The sequence below is a fragment of the Salvelinus sp. IW2-2015 genome, unplaced genomic scaffold, assembly GCF_002910315.2.
Source record: "Salvelinus sp. IW2-2015 unplaced genomic scaffold, ASM291031v2 Un_scaffold319, whole genome shotgun sequence".
NCBI lineage: Eukaryota > Metazoa > Chordata > Actinopteri > Salmoniformes > Salmonidae > Salvelinus > Salvelinus sp. IW2-2015.
Window position 1 is genome coordinate 414,368 of NW_019942538.1, and position 20,820 is coordinate 435,187.

Consider the following 20,820-nt stretch of genomic DNA (forward strand, 5'->3'; position numbering starts at 1 on the left):
TTGTTTCCAGCAATCACACAACGTGTGGATGTGATGGCCTGTGTATAGCTGTGTAAATTCTCCTCCCTGGTGGCAACCCGTTAGTTCCGGTGTCCCAGTGCCATTTGAAAAGGAATGCAAATACTCTTCTGTTTGTTTTCCCACTGAAGTTCGGGCAAGGTGAACCTCCAAAGCATTCACGGTATCTCCCTTGGAGACTTTTGGTGTTTTATTAGCATTTTTAAAATTGAGCCTTTCGGGGATAACAAACACCGTTATGCACTTTGACACACAGCATGCTGCAGTTGCTGAAATCGCTATGACTTTCACACCATCTTCCATCAACTAGCCGAACACCGGAGCTGTCTTTGGTAACAAGTGGAACGCAGTGCATCTAGAGCAGCAGCTCTCCTTCTCCCTCCTCAACACAGCAGCTGCTGACTGTCAGAGCTTATCTGTATTTATTGATCCACAACATGAGTAGGAGTGGAAGTAATAGAAGGGGAAGAGAATAAGCAGCAGTAAATCAACGAATATCAGCATACTAGGCTCATCCTACTGAGAATGCTTTATCTAATGCACAATTATGTTGATTCCCGCCATTCCTTCATGGTGGTACAGCGCGTCCCCTCGGCTAATTATCACGTCAGAAACACGTGGGTTGCGAAACACAATTCTCTTCCTCAATGGTGTSGAGCAAATTTRACTAGATGAAAAGCCGAAATYAGTATGGCATGCTGGCATTCGAGGCATACAGAATTGTTGAAATTTCACATTCTACTACATGTTTTCACATACCCAAAATGCCTACTATTTGTAATGCAAGTACGGTTATTCGGACATGGACGAATACCCGTGGGGTTTAACGTTAAGTGAACATAACATCACGTTCGATGTCTACGTGGCCAGGAGTTGTCCCCCAACTCAACAGGGTCTTGTCCTCTAATTAATCTGGCTTGTCTCTCTGCTTAAACACTGGATCACTTTGCAGGCCCACTGAATTATTCACCATAGCCCATGCTGAGGGAGGAAGTTTGCGGTCCAGATACCTTACCAACCGTGAGGACAGCACCAACGGAGGAGAGAGGAGAGGGGGAAAAGAGAGAGAGAGCTGAGGACAGACGCAGAGATGATAAGGGGCAGGCAAGAGAGAGAGGGTGAGATTAGGACAGAGGGAGAGTTGAGGACACACAGAAAGTGAGAAGAATGGTATGACGACAAAGAGACGGGGTGGGTAGGATATTTATTGGGAAAAATATGGGAAGAGTGAAACAATTTGAAAGGGAGAGAGATCGGATGTCATCTGATCCAGGGCCACTGATGCTAGCAGACCACATCCGTATGGAGAAACCACAGTGGGTCAAGGCCCTACAGACAGACAGAAAGTCATTCTCCAGCTGTCAGCTCTCTCCACTCCTGCTGACGAGACCATAATAAAACCACAGAGTATTTGCAGTGCTGTACATTTTAGAGAAGAGGACATGAGATCATAAGCAGACAGATGCTTTGCCATTGCAGCTGAGTGGACAGTAGACTATACAGTGCAGTGAATGACATCATTTGTCTTTACACGACTGTAAAGTCATACCATATGATGGYAAACACTTAKCACAAAGATACAAGTAGCCCTTTGTCTCAATACATTTTTATTGTTGATGGTTGTTATTCTTCAGAACAAAAACCAACTCCCACCCGCCAAATATATTTCCTTTCCTTTGCCTCCCTCTCTCTCTTTTTACATACACACCCTGCCCCACAAATACATGGTCAGAAACACAGTACACTTGTTCCAATATCATACAAAAACACCCAAGAAGGAACGAATGGGGGCGGCCCACTCAAGCAATTACTGTCATTACAAAAGCGTGATGAGAGCTTTGAAAAAGTTAAAGTCAATTGCGTTCAGTTCACACTGTGAKAGCTATGTGGAAATACACAGTAATGATGCAGATCAGAATTATAATCAAAGGCTCTATTCAATCTGCACTGTGAAATTCAACTTTACAGCGTGATTTAAATTTAAAGGTAATGTTCCTGCTTTAGCAGAGACTGCATTCATGGTAAACGTCGGTAAATGTGTGCACAATCGGAAATTACCTTTACATTTCTATGGCGGAATCTGTAATGCTTCAGATTTACAGATTGAATAGAGCACCAAGTAACACAAATGTGAATGTCATTGAAAATGTCTTTGAAGTGGAAGAAAAAGGCAAACTGATTTGAAGAACATTTGGATTAACACATGCTAATGGTCAGAGGCATGTTTTTTTAGATGGAGGGGCTTTGGAATGGCACTCAGAGAAAAAACGCCCACGATCGGTGGCAAAATGTGGCAAATAATCTGACTGCATTAAACTCAAGAGACCCCGTTTATACCTGGTGTTAAAATAGGTCCTTTGTCCTGATCTTGTCTACATTCTGATTGTACCCACACTTCCATAAATGTGTCTACACATGGTATTAAACGTTTCATGTACAGTGAAATGCATTTCTTGCAAGCTCTAACCCCAACAATGCAGAAATCAAATAAAATGTGTCTTATCTGTCCACTGTGTCTGCATTGTGACCGTTTTGTGAATTACCGTTTTATTTTTTATTTTTTCCCCTCGTTCGACTTTTTTCARCCCGGACACTTTATCTGGACATGGTTCTACACAACTTCCACCAGCCGAAGCTAAGTAGTAATATTAACATTATGCCTTCTAATTGCAGTCTCTGTACTCATAATATACAGGAGAACGATCGCCTTATGGCGAGGATAGCCGTGCTGCAAGCCCAGCTTCAGACGCAATCGTTAGGRAAGGGTAATTTAAGTGTAGGAAAGGATGAAACAGCTTCTGTGCCACCAATATTTACAGATAGTAGCATAAATCCCCTCACACGCAGCTGGACAATTTTCTCATGGCTTCTGGAAGGAAATGCTGTAGGAATGCTCAACCGGTGTCGCTCATTCAGCCGACAGAAACTTTCAACCGGTTRTCCCCATTAATCAACGAGTCGGAGTCAGAGTCAGGGTCTTCTTTGGTCTCTCCTCCACCGGTTAAGGGGTCTGAGACGCCGAAGCCTCCCACCATTAGCTCTAACAAATTGAACACCCTAGTCATTGGCGACTCCATTACCCGTAGTATTAGACTTAAAAAAGAATCATCCAGAAATCAAACACTGTTTACCAGGGGGCAGGGCTACCGACGTTAAGGCTAATCTGAAGATGATGCTGGCTAAGGCTAAAACTGTGTAGAGAGTGTAGAGAGTATAGGGATATTGTTATTTGTAGATAATTGGCCCACTTTCTGGGACTCACCCACAAACAGGACCAAGCCTGGCCTACTGAGGAGTGACTGACTCCATCCTAGCTGGAGGGGTGCTCTCCTCTTATCTATGAACAGGGCTCTAACTCCACAATGAGATAGGGTGCAGGCCAGGAGGCAGGCTGTTAGCCACCCTGCCAGCTTACTGGAGTCAGCCACTAGCATAGTCAGTGTAGTCAGCTTAGCTATCCCCATTGAGACTGTGTCTGTGCTTTGATCTAGGTTGGGTAAAACTAAACATGGTGGTGTTCCCCTTAGCAATCTCACTGGAATAAAGACCTCCTGCATTCCTGTCATTATTGAAAGAGATTGTGATATCTCATCTCAAAATAGGGCTACTTAATGTTAGATCCCTTACTTCCAAGGTAGTTAAAGCCAATGAACTAATCACTGAACATAATCTTGATGTGATTGGCCTGACTGAAACATGGCTTGTGCCTGATGAATTTACTGTGTTAAATGAGGCCTCTCCTCCTGGTTACACTAGTGACCATATCCCCTGCGCATCCCGCAAAGGTGGAGGTGTTGCTAACATTTATGATAGCAAATTTCAATTTACAAAAGAAAATCGTCTTTTGAGCTTCTAGTCATGAAATCTATGCAGCCTGCTCAATCACTTTTTAAAGCTACTGTTTACAGGCCTCCTGGGCCGTATACAGCGTCCCTCACTGAGTTCCCTGAATTCCTATCGGACTGTCCTGTGGAATAAATATTGTGGATCATAATGTTTTTTCTCATAATCCTGGACTATCGGACCACCATTTTATTATGTTTGCAATTACAGCAAATAATCTGCTCAGACCCCAACCAACGATCATCAAAAGCCGTGCTATAAATTCTCGGACAACCCAAAGWTTCCTAGATGCCCTTCCAGACTCCCTCCACCTACCCAAGGATGTCAGAGAACAAAAATCAGTTAACCACCTAACTGAGGTACTACATTTAATATTGCGTAATACCCTAGATGCAGTTGCACCCCAAAAACCAAAAACATTTGTCATAAGAATCTAGCTCCCTGGTATACAGAAAATACCCGAGCTCTGAAGCAAGCTTCCAGAAAATTGGAACGGAAATGGCGCTACACCAAACTGGAAGTCTTCCGACTCGCTTGGAAAGACAGTACCGTGCAGTATCGAAGAGCACTGCTGCTCGATCATCCTATTTTTCCAACTTAATTGAGGAGAATAAGAACAAACCAAAATGTATTTTTGATACTGTCAGAAAGCTAGAGAGGGAGGATGGGATGGCTTTCACTTCAGCAGTGATAAATTCATGAACTTCTTTGACAAAAAGATCATGAACATTAGAAAGCAAATTACGGACTCCTCCTTTAAATCTGCGTATCTCTCCAAATCTCAGTTGTCCTGAGACTGCACAACACTGCCAGGACCTAGGATCAAGGGAGACGTTCAAGTTTTTTTTATACTATATCTCTTGACACATTAATGAAAATGGTCTTGGCTCTAAAACTTCAAGCTGCATACTTGACCCTATTCCAACTAAACTACTGAAAGAGCTGCTTCCTGTGCTTGGCCCTCCTGTTTTAGGACCATTACTGTTATTCACTATATATCTCTTGGTGATGTAATTTGGAAACAAAGCTATGCGGATGATACACAGCTGTACATTTCGATGAAACATGGTGAAGCCCCAAAATAGCCCTCCCTGGAAGCCTGTGTTTCAGAAATAAGGAAGTAGATGGCGGCACATTTTTTACTTTTAAACTCGGACAAAACAGAGATGCTTGTTCTAGGTCCCAAGAAACAAAGAGATCTTCTGTTGGATCTGATAATTAATCTTGATGGTTGTCATCTCAAATAAAACTGTGACGGACCTTGGCGTTACTCTGGACCCTGATCTCTCTTTTGATGAACACGTCAAGAATATTTCAAGGACAGCTTTTTTCCATCTTCGTAACATTGCAAAAATTGAAAACTTTCTGTCCAAAAATGATGCAGAAAAATTTATCCATTCTTTTGTCAGTTCTACTACTGCAATGCTCTACATTCTGGCTACTAGGATAAAGCACTAAATAAACCTCAGTTAGTGCTAAACACGGCTGCTAGAATCTTGACTAGAACCCAAAAATGTGATCATATTACTCCAGTGCTAGCTTCTCTACACTGGCTTCCTATTATTAAGGCTAGGGCTGATTTGAAGGTTTTACTCCTAACCTACAAAGCATTACATGGGCTTGCTCCTATCTATCTTAATGATGTGGTCCTGCCGCACATACCTACACGTACGCTACGGTCACAAGACACAGTCCTCCTTACTGTCCCTAGAATTTCTAAGCAAACAGCTGGAGACAGGGCTTTCTCCTATAGAGCTCCATTTTTATGGAATGGTCTGCCGATCTTTGTGAGAGGCGCAGACTCGGTCTCGCCCTTTAAGTCTTTATTGAATACTCATCTCTTCAGTAGGTCCTATGATTCAGTCCAGGGGTGTGAAGGTGAACGGAAAGGCACTGGAGCGACGAACCGCCCTTGCTGTCTCTGCCTGGCCAGTTCCCTTCTCTCCACTGGGATTCTCTGACATCAAACCCTATTACGGGGGCTCAGTTACTGGCATACTGGTGCTCTTCCATGCCGTCCCTAGGAGGGGTGCGTCACTTGAGTGGGTTGAGTCACTGACGTGATCTTCCTGTCCGGGTTGGCGCCACCCTTGGGTTCATGAAGTGGGGGACATCTTTGTGGGCTATACTCGGCCTTGTCTCAGGGTAGTAGGTCGGTGGTTGAAGATATCCCTCTAGTGGTGTGGGGGCTGTGATTTAGCAAAGTGGGTGGGGTTATATCCTGCCTGTTTGGCCCTGTCCGGGGGTATCGACGGACAGGGCCACAGTGTCTCCCGACCCCTCCTGTCTCAGCCTCCAGTATTTATGCAGCAATAGTTTGTGTTGGGGGGCTAGGGTCAGTCTGTTATATCTGGAGTATTTCTCCTGTCTTATCCAGTGTCCTGTGTGAATTTAAGTATGCTCCCTCTAATGCTCTCCCTCTCTCGTCTTCTCCTTCTCTCTCTCTCTCTTCACTAGGAGGACATGAGCCCTAGGACTATCCCTCAGGACTACCTGGCCTGATGACTCCTTGCTATCCCCAGTCCACCTGGTCCTGCTGCTGCTCCAGTTTCAACTGTTCTGCTTGCGGCTATGGAACCCTGACCTGTTCACTGCATGTGCTACCTGGTCCTTCTGTTTTGGACTCTCTCTCTACCGCACCTGCTGTCTCTAACTCTGAATGATCGGCTATGAAAATCCAACTGACATTTATTCCTGAGGTGCTGACCTGCTGACCAACCACTGTGATTATTATTATCTGACCGTGCTGGTCATCTATGAACGTTTGAACATCTTGGCCATGTTCTGTTATAATCTCCACCCGGCACAGCCAGAAGAGGACTGGGCACCCCTCAGAGCCTGGTTCCTCTCTAGGTTTCTTCCTAGGTTTCCGGCCTTTCTAGGGAGTTTTTCCTAGCCACCGTGCTTCTATATCGGCATTGCTTGCGGTTTGGGGTTTTAGGCTGGGTTGCTGTACAGCGCTTTGTGACATCGGCTGATGTAAATAGGGCTTCATAAATAAATTTGATTGATGAATAATTATGATTTAAATGGTTTCTCTGTTACAGATAGATTGTGTCTGACTACCTCCTGAGGTTGGCAGGATGATCCGATTCACAATGTGTCTTTTGATCGCCTACACCAGTCACAAAATGTGGGCACAATCAGAATGTAGACAAGATCAGGACTAAAGATGCAAGTTAGAACCAAGTATAGACGGGACTAGAATGATGATCATGTACAGTACATTCAGCTTTGTGGTCACTTACTGTACATCTTTACTCTGGGCAAACAGATAGGAATTATTCACAGAACATACAGTAAATATACATCGATATGTACACGTATACTCTCAAACCTCAAATAAGTGTCCAGGCACTTTCTTTTGTAGTCCAGGGATTCCAAAGACGAGCAATGTTGCCTTTTGTACATGAAGTGCCCAACAGAACCCAGGAAGCACTGCACTAGCAAACCTCACCATTTTACTAATCCAGTTTTGCATGAAGAAGATGCACATCTGTCAGATTTTTAAGACCCTGTTGGGGTCTGGAATACAGTCTCTTTCTCTACTTCCTCCATCCTGGTGCTTTGACCAGACCGTGGATTTAAGAACCAGCAGGGACTGGGTCTGTCTTAGCTGCCGTGGTAGGGGTGAATGCCACTCATTGTAAGGTCCCAGTCCCCAGGAGAGGGCTTTTTAGAGGAGGAGGAACTCCTGGTCAATAGGAGTGACATTTGCACCACCATTACAGCACAGTAAGACCCTGAGATCATCTGCAGAAAAAGCAATATATAGAGAACAACTTATCTTCTCACTTAGTGGGCATTAGTAGAGGCTGCAATACTGGTTTACTGACCCTTGATTTAGCCACCAAAGGGGATTTGCTTCATGTTAGTGTTCTATGGGTTATGGGCACTTTTCATTTAATTTGAGATCAGTGTCTCAGCACAGATCATATAATAGGCTACACATTCCAACATGCATATACGAGCTGTGTATTTTCATACAGACAGGGTCTAATGGGTTAGCTACACCAGTCTATATTGTGGAACAAGGTCCTGATTGGGGAAAACCAGGTTTTCCACTCCCCCTGTTTATTTAACTCTAACAACTGCGCATGGTGTGAACATCAATGGAGTCCCCAGCACAGTAAAACATATTGGACAAATTAGATGTGTGGCACACACCGTACAGTACTTATCGACTTGACCAACATGGTAGATAAATACACTATGGTACACAAAAAGAGCACATTTATGAAGCTTGGTCCAATTTATATTTAAATGTATTTGAGTATCTCTTCAATTACATTCCCTTTAGGGATTCCTATCTGGGAGTCAAACCACATCAAATGATAGAGAACACAGATGTCCTACAAGGACTGCCCATATAGACAAGTGGTCACAGATGAAGTGGCAGTTTTAACTCTTGACATGTCTTATACATCTTTCTCTAATGACTCGGCCTCTTAAATCTATCTGTACAACTGCACTGCTTTCAAGACCACTGCATAAGGGGATCATCACATTGAACACATCCACATTTAGAACAGTGGCTTTACCAATACAGTGCCTTCGGAAAGTATTCAGACCCCCTGACTTTTCCCACATTTTGTTTCAGCCTTATTCTAAAAGGGATTCATTTGTTTTCCCCCCTCTTCAATCTAAACACAATACACCATAATGACAAAGCAAAAACAGGTTTTAGACATTTTTGTAAATTTATTACAAATAAAACACTGAAATATTACATTTACATAAGTATTCAGACCCTTTACTCAGTACTTTGTTGAAGCACCTTTCGCAGCGATTACAGCCTTAATCTTCTTATGTATGAAGCTACAAGCTAGGCACACCTGTATTTGGGGAGTTTCTCCCATTCATCTTTGCAGAGCCTCTCAAGCTCTGTCAGGTTAGATGGGGAGCGTGGCTGCAGAGCTATTTTCAGGTCTCTCCAGAGATGTTCGTTCGGGTTCAGGTCCAGGCTCTGGCTGGGCCACTCAAGGACATTCAGAGACTTGTCCCGAAGCCACTCCTGCGCTGTCTTGGCTGTTTGGTTAGGGTCGTTGTCCTGATGAAAGCTAAACCTTCACCCCAGTCTGAGGTTGTGAAAGCTCTGGAGCAGGATTTCTTCAAGAATCTCTGTACTTTGCTCCGTTAATCTTTCCCTCGATGCTGACTAGTGTCCCAGTCCCTGCCACTGAAAAACCTCCCCACAGCATTATGCTGCCACCACCATGCTTCACCGTAGGGATGGTGCCAGGTTACCCCCAGATGTTACGCTTGGCATTCAGGTCAAAGAGTTCAATTTTGTTTTCATTAGACCAGAGAATCTTGTTTCTCAGGGCCTGCGGGTCTTTAGGTGCCTTTTGACAAACTCCAAGCAGGATTTCATGTGCCTTTTACTGAGGAGTGGCTTCCGTCTGGCCACTCTACCATAGATGCCTGATTGGTGGAAAGCTGCAGAGATGGTTGTCCTTCTGGAAGGTTCTCCCATCTCCACAGAGGAACTCTGGAGCTCTGTCAGAGTGACCATTGGGTTCTTGGTCACCTCCCCGACTAAGACCCTTCTCCCCCGTTTGCTCAGTTTGTTCTGGGCGGCCAGCCCTAGGAAGAGTCTTGATGGTTCCAAACTTCTTCCATTTAAGAATGATGGAGGCCACTGTGTTCTTGGGGACCTTCAATGCTGCATAAATGTTTTGGTACCCTTCCCCAGATCTGTGCCTCGACACAATCCTGTCTCTGAGCTGTACGGACAAATCCTTCGATCTCATGGCTTGGTTTTTGCTCTGTAATGCACTGTCAACTGTGGGACCTTATATAGACAGGTGTGTGCCTTTCGAAATCATGTCTAATCAATTGCATTTACCACAGGTGGACTCCAATGAAGTTGTAGAAACAAGGATGAACAATGAAAACAGGATGCACCTGAGGTACAATTTTGAGTCTCGTAGCAAAGGGTCTGTAAATAAGGTATATCCGTTTTGCACGTTTTTTTTTTTTTTTTTACTGTTTTTGCTTTGTCATTATGGGGTATTGTGTCTAGATTGATGAGGGGGAAAATGATGTAATCCATGTTAGAATATGGCTGTTACAGATTAAAATGTGGAAAAAGTCAAGGGGTCTGAATACTTTCAGAATGCACTATACATGTATCAACATGAAGGAGTAGAACAAATGGAAGACATGATTCAAGTCAGTCTGTGGGATTGGCACGATTAAATTAAGTGACAGGTTAGGCATCCCTTTTGATGGGAATTCGATCAGTCTTATGACATACAGGTTGGTCCATCACAAAAAGCGGCAAACACATCAAATTGTACTTCATCCTCCTATGTCTCAATGACTCATCTATTTATCATAGCACTGCCAAATTTGTTACACAAAGCATTGTTGTTCACGTAGCCCATTGAAATCCTTCAATTGAGTTGTACTATATCTTCCCCAGTGTTAGGGAACGGTAAGGCAGTTTGTGGTAGAGATATCTTATATTCACCACAGTACACTGCAGTTGCTGTGGCTCTTGGAGAAACCTGGACCACTTTCATATAGAGAGTCAAATTCTGTTTTTAGCAAGACAAAAAAAACTGTCCAGGCCATTCATGTTTTAAGAAAATTATGAAAGGCAGGGCGACCTCTCCACAGGTCTTTGTACTCACTCATGTTTCTCCATCGTTGACGACACAGAAACATTTAGCACAAAAAAGCTCCCGTAGAGGCAAAGACCAAAAACGCACAAAAAACGAAGCTGAAAGAATCAGAAATGAAAACAACAACGTCAACAATAAAATGAACGAAACCACAGCTATACATTTAAGGGTTAAAAGTGAGGAGCACTTCCCCCTTTTTGATTTTTTTCTATTGTTGTCCTTCACAACAGTTTAGGCCCATTAATCCAAACAATAAAGTAAATGTTGAGGGGGGTCACAGGGTATGTAACCCAGTCAGCAGTCACAGCCCACGAGATGCACCAGCTACGGAACATTGCTATCTCATGCTATCTTCTATGCAGTCCAAGTACTCCAGGATAAGGTCGTAGCAGAATCGGTACTGGTCCTGCAGAAAACACACATACATGCATTAGTTACATAGACCAACAATGGTAGTGATATGTAGGGTTAGGCTCAAATCCATTTAAACTCCAACTCAGGAACTGCATTTTTTTTAAAGCTTCAATAAAGGTATTTTATAAAGTCTTGAATTGAAGGGTTTTCAGTACATTTACAGTATCTTAAGTCATCCCGTTAAATATGGTGCTCCTTTTATGCGGAACAAAATAATATATAAACGCAACATGCAACGATTTTACTGAGTTACAGCTCATAAGGAAATCAGTCAATTTAAATAAATTCCTGGGACCCTAATCTATGGATTTCACATGACTGGGCATAGGCCCACCCACTTGGGAGCCAGGCCCACCCACTGGGGAGCCAGGCACAGCCAATCAGAATACGTTTTTCCCCACAAAAGGGCTTTATTACAGACAGAAATACTCCTCAGTTTCAGCAGCTGTCCGGAAGGCTGGTCTCAGACGATCCCGCACGTAAAGAAGCCGGATGTGGAGGTCCTTGGCTGCCGTGGTTACACATGGTCTGCTGTTGTAAGGCGGTTGGACGTACTGCCAAATTCTCTAAAACGACGTTGGAGGCGGCTAATGGTGTATATAATAACATTAAATTCTCTGGCAACAGCTCTGGTGGACGTTACTGCACTCAGCATGCCAATTGCACACTCCCTCAAAACTTGAGACATCTGTGGCATTGTGCTGTGTGACAAAACGGCACATTTTCGAGTGGCCTTTTATTGTCCCCAGCACAAGATGCACATGTGTAATGATCGTGCTGTTTAATCAGATTCTTGATATGCCACACCTTTAAGGTGGATGGATTATCTTGGCAAAAGAGAAATGCTCACTAACAGGAATGTAAACAAATTTGTGCACAACATTTTCGAGAAAAATTTAATTTATGCTTATGGTACATACACTTCACATGTTCCATTTAGATTTTTGTTCAGTATAGTTCGAATTTTGTCGACAGACTAGAATATATCGAAATAACGGGTTCAGAATATGAGGGATCAATGAAAGAATGCCTTCTGAATATATGCATATTCGTCTCCATTTCAGCACCGATTGGTAGATAAAAAAAATACTCTGATCTTGTAGATTATTTAGGTTTAGGAAAGTATTTATGAATCATAAAACCAGGTTTGGAGAGCCTTTATGCACGAAAGAAATTAAAAAGTGGTTTGATTCATTCTGAAAATCGCCACATTCAGTTCTTCAACCCATGGTAATGTTGGAAGATTAGTGTACATAGAATTAAAATAGGGAGAATATCGTTGTCTGTATTAACCATAGAACTGTGTGATAACAAGGCCAAGTATTGCGCCATGTGTCGGGTTCAAACGGTTATGGCTTGGTCTGCGCTCCGCTTCATAATGATTTAATTAGCCGACATGTCTTTTTTTATATTATCAACTGTTAGTAATGATCCTCAGCAACAACCGAACGCTCGTGAAGCATTTACAGAGGAAGTAAATGAAGGCAAACAAAACAATGTAATTAAATGTAATAATATAGGCTATATCAACTGTGGGGAACTAACAGTAAATCAAATGAAATAACATTTTATTGGTTGCTGAATATGTGTGGTTTAAGGCCTAATGACAGTCGATACTGAAATTTAACATGAGACAGAGAAAGTCGGGGTAGCCTATAATTATGACATTTGAGAGTGCCCTGCAAAGTTAAAAGGCCATACGTTCAATTTAAATTCTGCATAATGGCACAGCCTTTCATAAACTTTACTCTGGGAAAGTTGATATGTTGACATGCTTCAGTTTGCTGCCATATGACAGGTTTCACATTTGTATCCGGCGATCATAAGATAAAATAGATCTAAAATAAGTGTAATTTATTTTTTACAATCACTTTATCCAAACGGATTACTCATTTACCTAGCTCTTATCAATAGATCTTATCAAGCTGTGAATTACAGTGCATGGAGAATGGTGTTATTTATATCAGAATAGAATTAAGTAGAATATTTTTACACTTGGAACCGGTAGGTTCGCTAGACCTTATTCATGGTTTCCTCGCATGTAAATGTGGTGGAATTGTTAGGGAATTAAGTCAAGGTCATAATACAGCGTATCTGTAGACACACCTCGAGCTTATTCGAGCTCCAACTCGAGCTTATTCGAGCTCCAACTCGAGCTTATTCGAGCTCCAACTCGAGCTTATTCGAGCTCCAACTCGAGCNAGCTCCAACTCGAGCTTATTCGAGCTCCAACTCGAGCTTATTCGAGCTCCAACTCGAGCTTATTCGAGCTCCAACTCGAGCTTATTCGAGCTCCACCTCGAGCTTATTCGAGCTCCACCTCGAGCTTATTCGAGCTCCACCTCGAGCTTATTCGAGCTCCACCTCAAACGAATAACGGGTGAATATCATGCTATTCTCATGCTTAAGTTCAAGGTCAGAATACACTGAGAGAAAAGCGCATAAAAAAAGGGAATTATGTTCCATTTACGTCACGCTTAACCCAGGACGGAATTCCTCGCCCCCCCCCCCTAAATGATTGAATACAAATATAATTGATAATACTGGATATAGTAATAACACTAATACAAATCTGATTAAACAAAGGCAGACGCATTCGTAGTCATCGCTAAAATACTGCAAAACAAAATTGCAGCAGGTCAGCTCCACTGCACCTACCAGTGACTCCACCATGTTGGGTTTGGAGTTGCGGAGCGTCTTGACGGAGTAGAAGATGTCCACCATGTTCTGGTACTGGATCATCTCCAGCAGGATGGTGCTGGCACAGAATGTCCCACTGCGCCCACCGCCGCTCCTATAAGACAGGGAAGAGTTGTCAACTTAGCAATTTTGTTGCTAGATTTAGCAACTTTTCAGACTACCCTGGCAACTTTTTTTTCAAACAGCACCTAGCAACACATTTAGCTACATTTAAAAACGTATTTTGAACTTTTAGCATCTTTTGAAAAGTGACTAACGCTAAAATGCACGTATTTTCCCTCTTAAACACACAAAAACAATTTTCTCTGTCACACACTCAGTCGCAACACACATGCCTGGCTGCAAAAGTACGTTGTGAGTGACGTCAGCAGCAGGCGCTCAGCTCGTGCACAGGCAGCAGCAGGCCAGCAGCAATTTCGGCAAATTGCAAATCATTGTTGGCTGACGGCAGCATCAGTAGTACGGGTTCGACGAGCCAAACCCAATGAAGATAGTTGGTCATGAATGTTTGATCTTGAACAGAACTTAGAACATCAATCAACATGTCTCAATCAAAATTGTACAGCCAGAAGTACAGAAAGGAGTGGGAGTCTGTACCTGAACAAATGTCAAATCATATTTTTCGCCGAGATGGCCAGACAATTTGAGTAACGTTATTGTGTATTCTACGTAATGACGCAGCTTTACGTTATCACGCAATGACATCACAACGTCATTTAGCAACTTTTAGCAACAAATCAACCTGCCTCTAGCAACTTACCCTGAAAATTAGTTGGCGACACAGGTTGTTAGAAAAGGAGGAGTTGAAACACAACCTTCAGTGTTAGGATGCTAGGATTTTAGTATTTATTAGGATCTTCAATTAGCTGCTGCCTTACTCTTCCTGGGGTCCAAACAGGAAACAACACAACAGATAAAATACATCTACACACAATCTACAAAGCAATCTACACACAATAACCCATAATGACAAAGCGAAAACATGTTTTGTTAAAAAAAGAACAGAAATACCTTATTTACATAAGTATTCAGAAATTGAGCTCAGGTGCATTCTGTGTCCATTGATCATCCTTGAGATGTTTCTACAACTTGATTGGAGTCCACTGTCGTAAATTCAATTGATTGGACATGATTTGGAAAGGCACACTCCTGTCTATATCAGGTCCCACAGTAAAAAAAACTAAACCAAGCCATTGAGCTCCGAGAGCTCCGAGACATGATTGTGTCGAGGCACAGATCTGGGGAAGGGTACCAAAACATTTCTGCAGCATTGAAGATCCTCAAGAACACAGTGGCCTCTATTATCCTTAAATGGAAGAAGTTTGGAACCACCAAACTCCCTGACCAAGAATGACAATATTACAGTAAATGAGATATGTTTAAATTAAGCTATAGTATAGAGCTAGGAAGCATGCCTGATGAACCAAACCACTAATCTTTCTGATGATATCAACAGATTATCACTTTGCTGCAAAATTGAATATGATCTTTCCAGGATAACTTTTCATCAATTAAAACTCTGGAACTGACTTGTTCCATTTCATTCCCACCAAACTGGATTCTTGCAAAAAAAAATTGAACAATATTTCTTATTCTTACTAGTGAATACAATAAAGTTGGATTTTTTTACATTTAAAGATAATTTGTTCAGAAAATGTGGCATTGAGTTGGCTATATTAATTAGTGAATCAAAATTATTGTGTGATAAAATCAAATTGGTATCGTCAGCAAAGAAAATGGGAAGTACAGTAGAAGACACAGCAGCAAGGGCATTGATATAGATTAGGAAAAACAAACCCTGTGGCACATCACAGGATATCTTCGCCTTGGTAGATGCAGAGCTGTTTTCATAAACAGACTGTTCTCTATCATAAACATAACTATATAGCCAATTATATGTACACTATATATGAAAGTATGTGAATACCCCTTCAAATTAGTGGATGTGGCTATTTCAGCCCCACCATCTGCTGACAGGTGTATAAAATCCATAGACAAACATTGGCCGTAGAATGGGCTTACTGAAGAGCTCAGTGACTTTCAACGTAGCACCATCATAGGATGCCACCTTCCAAGAAGTCAGTTCATCAAATTTCTGCCCTGCTAGAGCTGCCCCGTTCAACTGTAAGTGTTGTTATTGTGAAGTGAAAACTTCTAGGAGTAACAACAGCTCAGCAGCAAAGTGTTAGGCCACACAAGTTCACAGAAACACATGAAAAATAAGAAGAACACGAGAAAGTAAGCATACTATCTACAGGGTCAGTCAGTTCAAGTACCATATTAACAATGTGCAGGACTACTGGAGTGAAAGAGGTAGATATCTCATGCCTAGTCATCAGGGGTAAGATGACTAGGCATCAGGATATATGATAAACAGAGTTGCATGCGCATATTATGTGTGTGTGAGCAAATGATGAAGTGAGTGTTTGTGTGTGTTTTGGAGTGTCGGTGTGCATGAGTGTGTAAGACCCTGTGAGTGTGCAGTGCAAAAATAAAATAAAAGGGTAAATTCAGATAATCCATGTAGCCATTTCGTTAGCTATTTAGTTACCTATTTAGCAGTCTAATGGCTTGGGGATAGAAGCTGTTCAGGAGTCTGTTGGTATCAGACTTGATGCACCGGTACCACTTGCCGTGCAGAAGCAGAGAGAACAGTCTCTATGGCTTGGGTGGCTGGAGTCTTTAACGACTCTCTGGGCCTTCCTTTCACGCTGCCTGATATAGAGGTCCTGGATGGCAGGGAGCTRGGTCCCAGTGATGTACTGGGCTGTCCGCACCACCATCTGTAGCGCCATGCGATCGAGGGCGGTGCTATTMCCATACCAAGCAGTAATRAGCCAGTCAAGATGCTCTCAATGGTACAGCTGTATAACTTTTTGAGGATTTAACAGCCCATGTTAAACATTTTCAACCTCCTGAGGTGACTGTGAGAGTGTGTGTGGACCATTTTAAGTCACACTTGAAGCTCTCGACCCGCTCCACCGCAGCTTCCCCATGCCCCCCCACGTAGTCAACGATCAACTCCTTGGTCTTACTGATGAGCGAGGTTGTTGTTCCGGCACCACACTGCCAGGTCACTGTCCTCCTCCTTGTAGGCTCTCTCATCGAATCAAATAAACTTCCGGGATGCTTAAAAGGCCCCCCCCCGCCCCCCTTTAGGCAAATCTGATCACGACTCCATTTTGCTCCTCCCTTCCTATTGGCAGAACTCAAAAAGTACCCGTGCTAAGGATTTTTCAATGCTGGTCTGACCAATCGGAATCCACGCTTCAAGATTGTTTTGATCACACGGACTGAGATATGTTCCAGGTAGCTTCCGAGAATAATATTGACGCGTATACTGATACGGTGACAGAGTTTATCAGGAAGTGTATAGGAGACTGTGACTATTAAAACCTACCCAAACCAAAAACCGTGGATAGATGGAAGCATTCGCGCAAAACTAAAAGCGCGAACCATTGCATTTAATCATGGCAAGGTGACTGGGAATGTGGCCGAATAAAAAGTGTAGTTATTCCCTCCGTAAGGCAATCAAACAGACAAAACGTCAGTATAGAGACAAAGTGGAGTCGCAATTCAATGGCTCAGACACAAGACGAATGTGGCAGGGTCTACAGACAATCACGGACTACAAAGGGAAAACCAGCCACATCGCGGACACCGACGTCTGCTTCCGGTCTAGCTAAACACCTTCTTTACCCGCTTTGAGGACAATAGTGTTACCGACGTGGCCCGCTACCAAGGACTGTGAGCTCTCCTTCTCCGTGGCTGACGTGAGTAAGACATTTAAACGTGTTAACCCTCGCAAGGCTGCCGGCCCAGACTACATCCCTGGCCGCATCCTCAGAGCATGCGCAGACCAGCTGGCTGGTGTGTTTACAGACATATTCAATCACTCCCTATCCCAGTCTACTGTCTCCACATGCTTCAAGATGTCCACCATTGTTCCTGTACCCAAGAAAGCAAAGGTAACTGAACAAAATGACTATCGCCCTGTAGCACTCACTTCTGTCATCATGAAGTGCTTTGAGAGACTAGTCAAGGATCATATCACCTCTACCTTACCTGACACACTAAACACACTTCAATTTGCTTACCGCCCAAATAGATCCACAGACGATGCAATCACCATCACACTGCACACTGCCCTATCCCATCTAGACTAGAGGAATACCTATGTAAGATTGCTGTTCATTGACTATAGCTCAGCATTCAACACCAAAGTAACCCTCAAGCTCATCATTAAGCTTGAGGCCCTGGGTGTGAACCCCGCCCTGTGCAGCTGAGTCCTGGACTTGCTTTGCTGACGGGCCACCCCTAGGTGATGAAGGTAGGAAAAAACACCTCCACTCCATTGATACTCAACACTGGGGCCCCACAAGGATGTGTGCTCAGCCCCCTCCTATACTCCCTGTTCACCCATGACTGCGTGGCCTCGCACGCCTCCAACTCAATCATCAAGTTTGCAGACAACACAACAGTAGTAGGCCTGATTACCAACAATGAGGAGACAGCCTACAGGGAGGAGGTGAGAGCCCTGGAAGTGTGGTTGCAGGAAATCCACATTGATGCGACCGTAGTGGAGAAGGTGGAAAGCTTCAAGTTCCTCGGCGTACATATCACTGACAAACTGAAATGGTCCATCCACACAGACAGTGTGGTGAAGAAGGCGCAACAGTGCCTCTTCAACATCAGGAGGCTGAAGAAATTTGGCATGGCACCTAAAACCCTCACAAGCTTCTACAGATGCACAATTGAGCGTATCCTGTATCACTGCATGGTACGGCAGCTGCACCGCCCGCAACCCTCCCCAGAGGGTGGTGCGGTCTGCCCTACAGCACCCGATGTCACAGGAAGACCAAAAAGTTAATCAAGAAAAACAACCACCCGAGCCACTGCCTGTTCACCACGCTATCATCCAGAAGGCGAGGTCAGTACAGGTGCATCAAAGCTGGGACCGAGAGACTGAAAAACAGCTTCTACCTCAAGGACATCAAACTGTTAAAATCTGTTAAATAGCCATCACTAGCACATTAGAGGCTACGGCCCTATATACATATATTTGGAATCACTGGCCACTTTAATAATGGAACACTGGTCACTTTAATAATGTTTAGATATTTTGCATTACTCATCTCATATGTATATACTGTATTATATCCTATTCTACTGTACATAAGTCTATGCGCTCTGACATTGCTCGACCAATATTTATATATTCTTAACCTCTCTAGGGTACGTGAGACGGTAGCGTCCCACCTCTTCAACAGCCAGTGAAACTGCAGGGCGCAAATTCAAAACAACAGAAATCCCATAATTAAAATTCCTCAAACATACATGTATTTTACACCATTTTAAAGATACACTTGTTGTAAATCCAGCCACAGTGTCCAATTTCAAAAAGGCGTTACGACGAAAGCAAACCAAACAATTATGTTAGGTGAGTGCCTATTCACAGAATAACACAGCCATTTTTCCAGCCAAAGAGAGGATTCACAAAAAGCTGAAATATAGATCAAATGAATCACTAAACTTTGATGATATCTTTTATATGATATGATTTATATCCAAAAATATGCGTTTACATTGGCGCGTTACGTTCAGAAGTTCCAAAACATCCTGTGATTTTGCAGAGAGCCACATCCATTTACAGAAATGCACATTATAAATGTTGATGAAAGTACAAGTGTTTTGCATGGAATTTTAGATGCACTTCTCTTTAATGCAACCGCTGTGTCAGATTTCAAAAAAGCTTTACGGAAAAAGCAAACCATGCAATAATCTGAGGTCGGCGCTCAGAGCCCAATCAAGACACAAATATATCCGCCATATTGTGCAGTCAACAGAAGTCAGAAATAACATTATAAACATTCACTTACCTTTGATTATCTTCATCAGAATGCACACCCAGACACCCAGTTCCACAATAAATGTTTGTTTTGTTCGATAATGTCCATCATTTATGTCCAAATCTCTCTCGTTGTTCTAGCGTTCAGTACACTTTCCAAACTCACGACTCGCGGGCAAGTCCAGCGGAAAGTACGACGAAAAGCTAAAAAAGTTATATTACAGTCCGTAAAAACATGACAAACAAAGTATGAATCAATCTTTAGGATGTTTTTAACATAATTCTTCAATAATGTTTCAACCGGAGAATTCCTTTGTCTTCAGAAGTGCGATGGAACAGAGCTCGCTCTGAGAACCTCCCGCTACCCTGGCGCTAGGATCTCTGACCTAGATCCATGCTACCGCTACTTTTTAGCAAGCACTCCGCCGCTTCAACTGTCATTGTCCATGTTGGGTCAAATGACATTAAACTCCAGCAGTCAGAAAATTGAGAGACGATTTTAAAACATTGAATAACGCTGCTGGAATCTGGGAAGCAGTGTGTTGTTTCCGGTCCATTTCCATCCCCACGCTACACGATATTGGTTTTTAGTCGTATTCGCCAATTACACACCTGGCTTAAGGTACTGCTGCACGATGGGAATTCCTTTGTGATAACTTTGCAGCTTTTACAGACGACCAGGTCTATTTCTTCGGACAATTTACATCTTAACAGGTATGGCTCCGCATCCTCTCCACCAACATGTCTCTTACTCTTGCCTCATGTAGAGCCTTTGATACCTGACTTGTGTATTCTGGGGTTGACTTTTGGGATTGTACCTCCCCTATCAGACTATGTTCAATGCTCCTCTCCCAGTTTCATTAATTAGTTCCTCAATTGCAAATATGGACAAACTACAGTTAACAACCTTTCTGCAATTCCTAGATTATTGTCCAATCACCGTATTGCGAAACTACTCACATGCAGAGAGGTATTGTTAGTAGTAATCTTGTCCCCATAAAATTGAGCTCTGTCAATAGCTCGAAAATGGTTTATTGCTCATCCAGTGCATTCAGTGCTACCTTGGATACTCCATCTGATATGAATTCCCGTAGCAATGGTATTGGATAATTATTTGAATGCTAGAAGCCTGATCCAAAAGTTGGACTTTATTGAAATTTTGTCTCACAATCAAATGTTGACGTTCTTTGTATCTGAATCGTGGCTGTGTGATTCTGTTCAGATTCAGATGTTCAGTTGATTGGATACAATATTTATAGAACTGATAGAGTTGGTAGGTGGTGGTATTGCGATTTATGTTAAATGCTGCTTAAATGTTTCTGTGCCATATTAACCTCTGTCTCAAAGCAATATGAATGTCCAGTTTTA

General features: G+C 42.8%; 1 protein-coding gene across 1 annotated transcript in view; it reads right to left on the reverse strand.

The window, feature by feature from the left end:
- Positions 1–1,604: 1,604 nt before the first annotated feature.
- The window catches only part of LOC112068237 (protein tyrosine phosphatase receptor type U), a 276,274-nt gene continuing 257,058 nt past the window's right edge, over positions 1,605–20,820 (reverse strand). The window contains exons 27-28 of the mRNA XM_070438079.1: positions 13,563–13,698; positions 1,605–10,896 (exon numbers count right to left, since the gene is read on the reverse strand). Of these exons, the coding sequence (XP_070294180.1) occupies positions 10,828–10,896; positions 13,563–13,698 (205 nt within the window). The 3' untranslated portion in view covers positions 1,605–10,827. The remainder of the gene's footprint in view (positions 10,897–13,562; positions 13,699–20,820) is intronic.